Source organism: Perca flavescens, chromosome 13 (assembly GCF_004354835.1).
Source record: "Perca flavescens isolate YP-PL-M2 chromosome 13, PFLA_1.0, whole genome shotgun sequence".
Lineage (NCBI taxonomy): Eukaryota > Metazoa > Chordata > Actinopteri > Perciformes > Percidae > Perca > Perca flavescens.
The window spans coordinates 993,745-1,005,831 of record NC_041343.1 but is presented as its reverse complement, the minus strand read 5'-3'; the positions used below and the strand labels follow the sequence as shown (position 1 = coordinate 1,005,831).

Sequence of the window (12,087 nt, the reverse complement as noted above, 5' to 3'; positions counted from 1 at the left end):
GTTCATCAATGATGATTATAATTTTAGAACATTTAGAGACATCAATGTTTTATCAGACTCTATCATTTCCTTGCTACCTGGGTGCAATTCTCGGCAGCAACAAGGGTTAAGAGATGACGCATTATTCGGCAGAAATGATTGCTGCCGCCCGCGAGGTGGATGGAATTCTGCAGACGTTATTGTTGCTGCCCAAGCGGGTGCAATGTTTGGCAGTGATGCAAAATGTGGGCACAACATCAGCAAAGCAAGCTGTGGTCATGGCTGGGGGATGTGCCGCTGCTACCGGGTGCGGGGCTCTCCGTGTCCCGCTGGAGCTCCGACTGCAGGTCGAGGTCGGCAGCGAAGCTTTCTGGCGATAACAGCAATGTTGCTACGCTGGCCGATCCCCACTGGTGACGGTCCGTCTGCGGCTGCAGGACCTGGAGCTCACCGCCAGTGTTTCAGTTTGACTGTTAAAAAGTGTTAAGATAATAGGCTATATGCACAGTTACTTCCTGGTTACGGACAAGCCAGCCCAATCACTTCCGGTCGTCTGTCGTCAGGTGAGCTTTCTGTCAGAGCCGGCAAAACCAAAACAATGACTTTCTACACTCAAGACTTACCCCGTGTCACTATCAACGATGTACACCGTCTTATTAAGGCCTACTCAACCACGGCATTAACCAAAAAGAATAAAGGATTTAAGCTGTACATGACCAGCTATATTCATGACTATGAAGGTAAGTGTACAATGTAGAGAGTAGCGTTACATAGCAATGACGTTAACGTTTATAATGTAACATCGAACAATATAATCTAATCATGCTGAATCACATATTAGCAGTGAAATGTATGTGAGCTCTTTGAGATAATGGCAGTCATACAAATAGTGTATTAAAGCTATGTTGTTATGCTAGCGTAAGCTAACGTTATGTCGTTACGCTCGCTGATATGTTTCTGTTTCTCAGTTTCTGACAAGAACGAGTCAGGAGAGGTGTCTGTGAGGGCAAGCTGCTTCAGGTCAATGAGGAAAAGCGAGAGACCACACAACTTAAGTGTAGGGAAATGAGAGCAGGTTCATTGTTGTAAAAAATGCATTTTAGGAATGAATGGTATTTGCAGTATAAGTATCCAGATATTAGTTCACCCGCACACAGCAAGTGGGCTTAAACACACCAGTGACTAAATTCCAGTAGGTTAATACATGTACATTATTTTAGTTATATTATACACTAACATACCTGAACATCAAAAACATATAGGTTACTTTACCAACTTGTATACATTTATTTTACAGATTGTTCTCAAAGACTCTAAGCCTGTTGAACTGCTGGCATGCCAGTGCTCATGTGTGGCAGGGCTTGCACTCTGCAGTCACATTGCAGCATTGCTGTACCAAACCTCACATTACAGCCAACAGGGAGCAATAGCTGTCCCCCCTACTCACAGCTGTACAGGGTCTGAGCAACAATGGCACAAACCCAGGACCCAGGTATTGTTTGTTTACAACACTTCCACAATTCAAATATTTCAATCAACTCTCAACAGGTTCGTACATAGGCTACATCATCCTTAAATAAGTTATTGTACATTTGCTTACAGGGTTTCAAGCCTGGTCCAACAAATGAGATGGTAGTGTTGCCAGCTCGGCCCAAGGAGAGAAGAGTGGCTGAAGGAATCAGGTAACATGAGTTAAACTGAATATTTCTGCTACATTCTGTGTCTGCTGTGGCTGTCCACACACACACGCACTTAGCGTAAAGCTACAGAACACAGATGTGTTCATTCATTTCTGATAATAAGAACATTACTACCTGTTTAACTGATCAGTTATGTTGTATGTTTTCAGGAGTAACTTATACAAAGGAGCCTGTAACCTGACCTGTGACCTTCCAGACACGTCAGTCCTTTGGATGAATGACATCTACCAAGGCATGCCAAGGGAAGCTGCTCCACTAATAACAACCATGGGAATAGCAGGGGGTGTACCATTAGTAGACAGTGCCTTTGGAAAAGTCCAAGAAGGTAGTGTTCTCTCCTACCATCTTCCAGCATGGACTCCACCAATGACACCTCTACATGTCACTGCACCACCACGACCATCCTTACCTCTTGATGGTTACTCTTTGGGGCCCTCGGAGTGTTGTTTTGTGCTTAGCTACCATCAGCAGCTGCACATGAAATCTCTGGAAACATCAGAGATCATGGCGCACCAACTTGAAGAAAGCACAAGACAACAGAGCACACTGAAGGAATGGCACCTTCTAAGAAAGCCACGAGTGACTTCCTCTAGATTCAGGTATGTATAATCTTTTTTTATTGATAGTCATTACATTGTTTAAGATGTTGTTTAAATACTTAGACCAAGTTGTGTGTTCATGCATTTCTAGAGAGGTTTGCCATGTGAGAGGACAGTCCTCAGCGGAGAACCTGGCACTCATGATTTTACGGCCAGGTTATCAGACCGCAGAAATGAAGAGGGGTCTTCAGATGGAGCCCAAGGCTGTAGAAGAGTACTGCCTTGTTAAGGATGTAAACCACTATCCTTGCGGTTTCATCATCCACCCAGATGCACCATGGCTCAGGTCATCACCAGATGGGTTGGTATATGACCCGAATGCTGAGCCTGCGTTTGGACTGCTGGAGGCACACAGACATATGACATCCACGTACACATACATATTACAGAAATACAAAGGAAGATATCTATAGTGTGCCCTCTCAGTAAAATTAGATTGTAGCATGTTTAAATGAGCGGTGTGCAAAAAAAGCAGAAAGGTGCAATTGTAACGTAGTGCAAGAGAGTGCCAGTGCCAACAGTATCACTCCAGTCCAGGGTAGTCCATGACGATGGAGATTTGTAATTGTTGTACTTGTGAACTCTCTTTTTTAATTTATTTATTTTAAGTAATGTTTAACTGATGCATTGCATGACACAATGTTTGGTTTTATACACCATCAGGACCATGGTACACTCTGTTGTATGGTGTTGTACAGTATCTGATGTTTGTACATGCTGTCTGAAATGATGGAAATTTTTTTCCACTGACTGAAATGTATTTAAATTGTTGACTGTAGAACATGTCACCTTCAATTACATATTTTCTTATGTTCATTTGTTCTGAGATTATTTATTTGTATCTAAACACAGTATTGTGTAAGTGCTGCTTGTAATGACCACAGTAAAATACACGTTTTGTGAGATCCCTAAAGAAAGGCTGTGGTATCATTTTATTTTTAATTTCACTGTAGCAAAATTATATGTGGAACGAATCAACTGTGTTTTATATACAGTAACGGTTTTAACAAACAATAACATTAACAACTATAACTATATTCTTTGAATGCTCTGCCCTCCACAGTACCACGCCACAAAAATATTGACACCTCTACTTAGACCAGGCTTTTACAAGTGGACCATTCTGGTAATTTAATAGGAGGCATGCGACTACATACAGCTGGTTAATATTTCCAAACATGTTTAGGGGGATAACTGTGTCAAAAAACGTTTGCTCCTTCAACCGACGAATTAGCCGCTCAACTTGCACCCTAAGGCGTGCAATAGACTGGGTCTCCCTGACCTCGTTTGCTGGCATTTGAGGTCTTCCGGCTAGGAATGCAGGCCTGTACACTTTACAAGGCACACAGTCATCCACCAGGAAGCCTCTGTCCACCATGATTGCCATATCCGGCCTGAGCAGTTTACATAGTCCTGACTCTACAAGGATCTGCTTGTTACTGACTGAGCCAGCAAAGAGGGGAGAAACAAAGGTTACAGCACCATGAGGGGCCATGCCAATCATCCCCTTCAGTGTACAATGGGACTTGTAACTGGAATAAACTTCACTCTGGAGTAAAGGAGAGGAAGGTGTTTGGCATCTGAGCTCTGTGCAGTCCAGGATCACTGTAGTGTCTGGGTAATCTTTGAACTCTGCTGGCAAGTGCTCATTGATTTTGTTTTGGGGTATCCAAATTTGTTGTGAGCCGAGAACACAAAACAAAAAATTACTCCAGGTGTGAATGATCCTGCTAACAGTAGACTGATGTACCCCATACCGATCAGCCAGGTCCTTCTGCTTCAGTCCAAGGGCAAGGTAGTTCAGGAAGAGGAACAGTTCATCTACTGGCTGTAGAGACTGTCTGTACCATGGCTGTACTTTGCCTTACTGAGTCATCATCTGCAGTTCTTGTTCTGGTCCCCCGGACACAATTCTAAAATGCACGAGACATAAATGCTTCTGCTATCGGTTGATAACTCAAACTTGCCGAGAACCTAGACACCCGTTTGATTACATGACTCATGCATTAGGCCCGGTCACGGTCTTGTTCAGTAGTCTGGTGTACAGTCTCCTGGTGACAGCCTACCTATCACGTAACAAACATTTAACTTAACATAACTACTAAGATAACATGACGTGCATTTGTATGTGATATCCATCAATAATGTAATCTATTAATTTGTATGTACACAACGCTAACTCTCCCAATGTTCGAGTCAGGTGAAAAAAACTTCTGGGGGGGTGTTTGGCTCGAGGTCATGGTGCAAAGGACCCTAGGTTGAAATTACTCTGAACCATCACTTTAAGAAAAGGTTTTAAAAGTCTATCTCTGAAGGGATCCTTTCCATAATGTTGTTGTTGTTGACAGAATAATAATCTGAGTCTGTCAGTGGCAAAACAAGCATTTTTGTGAAGGTAAATACAAGCTGGACAATTGCCCTATTAACTTACACTGTAAGAAATAAATCTACCCAGTTAATTTCTCGCCTAAAACATTCTCAGAAGTGAATTTAGTGATTGAATTAGATGATGAAAAATGTTTAAAATTGTCCAGTTGTCTATGTATTGGAAACCCGCCCCTCGTTGAATGCCGAAATCAATGCTGGGATACGGGTGCTGCCAAGTTCATACAAGTTACTAACCAATGCATCCTCGGTGAAATGGGCCTGTTAAGAACATTTCCGCGAATTTTAACTGTTCTGGTGAAATGCAAACTTATGTATTGGGACAGTACTTTGGCCACAGAAGATGACGTTTCACAGGGACACAAGAACACAAGTCCATAGAAGAACACAGATGGAGAAACACCCTCTGAGTCCAGCGTCATGTGTCTTGGTCTAGCTTTGCAATTGAGTCTAATTAGTCCCTAATGTGTTTCACCTGTTTGCTTCATCCCTGCTTGTTTTGCCCTGTATTTAATGATTGGTGCGTTTCACGAAGGCCAAGCCAGGCAATTTCCACCGGATGCGGAACGTCTGCGGAACGTCGACAGAGTCATTAGGTTTCCATTAAAGTCAATCTGTGTATTTCCACTGACTGCGGAACGTCTGCGTCCCTACTCCGTCTCAGTTCCGTCAGTCCGCAGCCCTCCGCAGCAGATACGCAGAGCTTCTATTTTTGCTGGACGCCGGAGATCTCTGCAGCAATTCAGCACACGGCAGATAGTGCGGGACAGGAAGTCGAGCACAGAAACAAAATAAATATCCGGTTAATTTTCAAAATAAAATACACCGTGCTCACGGTGGATCATATTTCCCTGCACTACACCTTGAAAACACAGCACAGAGCTGTTTCCCCTCTACTCATCTGGATGGAAACTAACTGTTGTTGGTTTTGTGGTTCTATTCTACGTGAATTTGCGAGATGTTGTGGGTCCTCGTGACTACAGCTGTCAGTCACGGCCGCAGCCGTTCCGCAACAAATCCGGACCTGGTGGGTGACGGACGGCGGAGCAAGCAGCAGACACGCAGCGGAGCCGGACCACAGCTGTTACACATGCTGTGGAAATGAGGAGTAAGCCTGCGGTACAAACCCAGATTGAGACACATATTCCAAATGCGCTGTATAGCTACATGTCCAAAGAATGCCTCTAAAACCTGAATAATACTGGAATATCCCATGTCTTAATCGTAAAATGCTATATTCGAAAAAGGCCCAATTCGGAATGTCCCACCGGAATATGCAGTTTACATGACCTGGATCAAATTCGGAATATTGTCATATTCGGAATAATAGTGGAATATTGGTGTGCATGTAAACTTATTGAGTGTTACCTTCAGTTCTTTACATTAAGCACAATCTAGAATCATTATCGTATCGGTGTAGTATAGCTGGAGTGATGTAAGGACGCATCAGCCAGTTCTAGGGTAGCAGTTTCAACCTTGTATTCATTATTTGCTGCTGATGATCCTCAAATGTCCATCCAGTCGCTCCAGTCGTTGAAATATCTTCATTTAGAAACCTCTCTCCAAGCCTGTAGAAAACTCAAGCCCCATTCAAGCATAGTATACAATAATGGAATCAAGCTCTTAGAGCAATCTCTTGTTACTTCTAGAGGGCATGCTGAGAGAGTGGTTCTGAGAGAACGATATAAAGCATCTTATTCGTAAGAAATTGAAGAAGTGTTTTCTGGGGATGTCATATTTGATTACTAGTTCCCATTACACAAATTATTTTGTGGTGGTTAAAGGGATATTCTGAAACAAATACAGACATTTGGGCAGTATGTCTGATGTCTGGTATAACCTGCAGTGTAAAACCTAAAAGGTATGAAACAAATGCTGAAACTGTCACAATTGTGGTTTTTAGTTGTAGTTATTTCCTGTTTTATTTTGTACTCTCTCTCTGTTCTCCCATGTGTTTTCTTGTTTTACTTCCTGTCTTCTACTTTCCCACCTGTGTGATTAGCTGTCCCCGCCCTTATGAGTTGCGCTTGCCTGTGTTTTATTAGCTTGCTAATAAACCATTGTATTTTAGGCACCCGTCGTGCATCTGTGGGTCCATTTTCTGTGGCGAGGTCGTACTATTACACACACACACAAAATGTAAAGAAAAGACACAGGTGCAACACATAGGGGCGGGAACAGGTAATCAAATAGGCGGGAAAGTAGAAGACAGGAAGTAAAACAAGACAACACATGGGAGAACAGAGACTACAAAATAAAACAGGAAATAACTACAACAACAAAAAAACACCATCGTGACAGAAACATTGTAATCAATTTCAGGATTTTTATTTTGGCAAGTAAACTAAATGGTATAGCATTTATATTTGTATTTTCATCTCTACATTCTTTTAAGCATACATTTTTATTGATATCTAAATCTACAAAGCCGGCCCTGGTTGTAGATCGATCGATCGATCGATCTATCTATCTATCTATCTATCTATCTATCTATCTATCTATCTATCTATCTATCTATCTATCTATCTATCTATCTATCTATCTATCTATCTATCTATCTATCTATCTATCTATCTATCTATCAGCAGTTTAAACATTTGTATTTTATTAGGCCTGCTCTGTACTAGTAGCTATATCTATGCATTTCAAGCCAATAATTTTGACTAACCACCATACTTTGGTTTTGTAGAGACTTGCATTATGGTTGTACCCTCCTAACCCTTTAAATTTTGCTCTGTTCCCTCACTTTTCCCTACCCCTAACCTCCTAAATGTACTGTATCTGTTTATTTATTTTAAGTTTGTTTTTGCCTTGCCCTGTTCCATCTTTTTATCGAGTAAACTCAAGCTTGTGTGTCTGTATTGCCCTACAGCAGAGATGTCATAGGCACCAGCCCAAGGATTGGTACGTGATGTCATACGGAAGTGGTGCTGTCAGCTGCACATTCTTACATCAGTGTATGGCGGTGCTGTCACCTACTGATCCTGAGCAGTTTTATTTCAAACCGCAGGTGCAGCACAAAGCTAGCCTGGTCCCACCAGACTCTCGTACATTTCATTTGTACAGAGAGTCTGGCCACTCTCCATTGACAAGTGTTAACTTCCTTAAAGGCCGGTACTCTGTTGAAGTTTAAAACTATTGGATCTGCCCAAAGCCACTCTGGATCTGCCATAACCAATCGCTAACGTTTGGTTGTGACGTATGTCATGCGCATGTGCAACAAGAGGGGAGACCGACAACAACTATTGGCTTATATTTAGCATTATCATCGCTAGCATTAGCCTTAGCCAACTCCTTCACCACTAACGGAGGGAGCTGGAAAATCTAACTTTTCCCGAACCCCGTGGGGAGGAGGGCCACAATATCATGGCCACCAACACAACTCAGCAAATATTGTTCTTGCTCGGGCTTTAACTTCTGGATATTCTGCAGTGTTGCCACAACGGACTGAATGGCTTCGCTCGCATCTTTCTAGCGCACATCAAATATTTGGCCGAAGAAAACCCAAGAATATACCGCAAACCCAGACGGAGTACTGAAGGGAAATGAAAATTGAGCGGAAGTATGTAGGAGGGCGGAGCCAGGCTAGCACAAAGCTCCGCTGTGCTTGAGCTTTAGAATTGCTTGGGAAAATGTAGCTTGTGTCTTGACCAATGAAAGCGCTAAGCTACTAAAAAGCTATTGGATTCAGAAAGCAGTGGCACTATCACCATGCTACTGAGAAATATAATTAAACTCCGCCGCTAATTGTAGCGCTGCTACTGCCCAACACTGAAAACATGCTAAATCAGACAACTGATTGGAGGAGGGGGGTCACATACTTATATTTTCCTTGGAAACAACAAATGGAAATACATAAAACATAAATAGGAAATTAGAAAAAGCAAATCTGCTGACAGGGTTCATAAAAGGAGAACATATTTAAAATTTTCTACTGTGTGCTACGGGGGACAGATTGGTATTTTCTCAGTATTGGGGAGGGGACAATTCCCCCCACTCCCCCCCTTAGAATGTGTGGTTACGCGACAGTCAACTATAGTGACTAGTGAGGTGTTGCCTCCAATTAGCAAGGCCATGCTGCAGGCCTCTGTTTGCTCCCCATTAAAATGTTAATCAAATGGAACAAAAACCTGCTTGTCGTCAGCATATCTTTCCACTGAAGGATTTCACATATTTAATTAAAAAATCTGCATACATCATTATGTCAGTGAATTCCTGATTCCCTCACAGTACTATAAACAAGATGCAGAGAGCAGGCATGAAGCTTGAGCTAAATCCTCAAAATTCCTTTTTTTCTTCCATTTTCCTCACGCAAAGGCAGCGCCACCCTGCCAAGAAGACATACCATTAAAGCTGAGATCCACAGGGCCCCAGTCATTAACTCTTCTTTGACCCCAACAGAGACAGTTCTGTATCTTATCTCAGTATGTGTTCTGTTGCACCAGTCACCAATAATACAGTCAACAGGACAGCCAGCACCATCCAAAAAGCCATCTGTACAATGTACCGCAATCCAATATTACAGTCAGAAAAGTGGTATTCTACTTTATGTTTATTACTCAGGTGGAAGTGGTTGGTGGTGTTGTACTGGAGTACAATATATTGAAAGGTATATTTTCTCCACCTCCTTTACATTCAATATGTAAGAAATGAATGAACTCCAGCGCCAGATGGTTCTAGCCTCCCCGCCGTCCATTAATTCCTAATTGTGGACACCTTGTCTCACATTTACTATGCTTTTACCATGGTCAATTGCCAAATACGTTTAAGACAATTCATTTATATTTTCATTCGTTTTGAAATCTAAAGGTTTTTCAGGGTAGCGCACCTGGTTGAGCTTACAAAGGATCAGTCCTTGCTGCAACGGTCGCGGATTTGATTCCAACCCACGGCCCTCTCCTGTTTCCTGTCTTCAGCTGTCCTGTCAATACAGGCTTAAAAAACGCCAATAAATAAATAAAATAAAATCTAAAGGTTTTTGAACAATAACTCCTTGGACAAATTACCCAGCTGCTGTTTTAATCACTGCAGGAATTGACATAACATTAGCTGAAGTGTTGTAGTGAGCTAGCGGGCTATTGGCTGCTCTAATTCACATTAAACTGAACATTTCCGTTGACGGTGAAGTGAGACACAGTAAAATGGACTTCAATAACACCGTTTTCCTGGTTACACCTGAGGGCAGAAAAAAAATGTGCTAGCGAGATTCAAAATCAATAACTAAAAGTTAACAGTTAATGTAATTCAACAATATGTTTAACAATAACACAAGCTAGCTATCCAACCGTGTCGGACACAGCCAAACTCTCAGACTGCTAATGCAGGTGAAGGAAGAGGCATTTAGGAGCGGAGACAGCGACAAAATATAAAGTTTAGCAAGGCGGTGAGAGATGCTAAAAGACTACTCTAAGAAACTCCAACAACAGCTAATGACTTAGTTTCTGCCTGAAAAAGCTGTATTCTGTCTCGGAGGGACTTGGGACACTGCTGTATTGAAGCCCTAAATTGAGCATAGCTAACAGTAATAAAGCCCAGAACAGCTTTAAACACACTATATGATATAAAATGTACAAATAACACGTGTTTGCATTGATCAATTGAATTGAAGAAGTGCTACAGTCATTTCTTTAATTTCCCAGGGTCAACTTGCATACATAAGCCCTCCACACTGCATACATGACCAACATATTTGCACATCTGTGTCAGTAGAGTGACACACTCAGAATCACTCAGTACAAGATATGTGATTACTCCCCTTGCTTTCTGCTCCCAATATGCATCACTGACACATCCTGAGCCTAATGCCATGTGGCAGCGCTGGCACCTCTCTGTCCAAAAGGATCCATCATCACCACAGACAGACAGACACACACACACACACACACACACACACGCTTGCATAAATTCATTTGATGTGGGAGTTGTTGAGTTATAGAATCTGAATATCTCTGAAAGGAGAGTTCTTCTACATGGTCTTAAAGCCAGCTCAATTACATAAAAAAGTGTAACCCTTGTGCAGTCTTCCCGTCAAAAACACTTTTTTTCGATGTTTTTGACGCCTTTTTTTAAGGTTGTTTTTGCTTTTTCCGTTTTAAATTGTAAAATTTTTCTTTTCTTTTCTTATTTCTACGTCCCATATTTTCTGATATAAAACAAAAATTGAAAACGGGTCAATTTGCCCTAAGTCAACACAAGGGTTAAATAAATAGTTACACAGGAATACTGATGTAAAAACACTTTTTAGACTCTTCCTACAAAACCCATTCCTTACAAATCCTGCATTCTGACATCCAATCACATCACACTATAAAGCCAGTAGCTGATACTGCTACTTATTACATGGCTTGGTTGAATTCTAAGGCATTTTCCGGTCTGTTATTTCTTGTTATACCATGGTCTGGGTGAATACTCAATTCTGATTGGCTGCAGGGTGTCCATAAAAAAGTGATGTAGGACACCTACTAAAGGAGTTCCGGTGAAACTGACTGTTTACTGTTCTAAATTAATCTGCTACATTGAAACAAAAAGGAAATGTGGATTTGTTATTTCCAACTCGTCTTCTGAACACCACAGGATGGCGCTAACACACACGCTGTAAGAAGTAATACTGCAATACTGAAGTTTATACTGCCCCTCTGAACTGACTTGGTTTCACAGAGAATAACGTTATCTCACATCCCGTTCACCGTTCAGATCGCTACTTCAGGCTGCGGCCGACAGTAACGTTACACTTTGCGGATAAAATTGTTCGTAAAAGTCGTTATATTGTTTTGGGGACAGTGACATGGCTGATAGCTAGCTTGTCTTGTTGTTCAACATACTGTCAAATAATTTTTACTGATTGCCAACTGTACACAATGTTATTGACTTTGGATCTTGCAAGCATAGCGTTAGCTTTCTGGCTCGTAGCTAATCTGAAGGGTTCTACGAGCTAAGCGGACTATAAATATCTCCCGTTGCTAAGGGAGGCAAGTCGTATCTAAGATCCTTCCTATTTCCTGGAGGAGTGAACAATGTTTGCATTGCATAAGAACCTTATAGGATGGGAATGATTTTTCCAGGTATTAGTCCAACCCTTAGGCGTAACCAGGGAAACGGAGTTATTGTTTGGATAAACTTTAGATTTTGATTGTAAAACAAACTAAAATATTAACTAATGTTTTAAAAAGATGTTATTTGGCAAGTGACCATGGTATAAGCGGGTTAATGTCCTTCGAGGTGTCCATTGTCAGGACACCTGCGCGTCAGACGGTTCACGCCGTCGTCTATTAATACCTGACAATGGACACCTGTCGGCCATTAACCCTTACATAACCGTCTTTAAAAGAGGGGAAGCTCATTTTCAGCCTACATCATAAAAATTGTCCATTTATTTATAATAATAATATAATAATATATTGTATATAGTTACAACACTAGCCTAG

At 41.6% G+C, this 12,087-nt stretch overlaps 1 protein-coding gene across 2 annotated transcripts; it reads left to right on the top strand.

Annotated features, from left to right (window-relative positions):
* The first annotated feature begins 424 nt into the window (after window positions 1-424).
* LOC114566704 (uncharacterized) lies at window positions 425-3,189 on the top strand. Of its 2 annotated transcripts, XM_028595387.1 has the most exons (7): window positions 425-719; window positions 948-1,036; window positions 1,277-1,471; window positions 1,582-1,661; window positions 1,829-1,884; window positions 2,029-2,278; window positions 2,370-3,189. In XM_028595387.1, the coding sequence occupies exons 1-7, from the start codon at window positions 578-580 to the stop codon at window positions 2,689-2,691; spliced, it is 1,134 nt and encodes a 377-aa protein (XP_028451188.1). In that variant the 5' UTR covers window positions 425-577; the 3' UTR covers window positions 2,692-3,189. The 2 variants fall into 2 exon arrangements, with proteins under 2 accessions (XP_028451188.1, XP_028451187.1); XM_028595386.1 differs by having other exon boundaries at window positions 1,829-2,278.
* The last annotated feature ends 8,898 nt before the right edge of the window (window positions 3,190-12,087 follow it).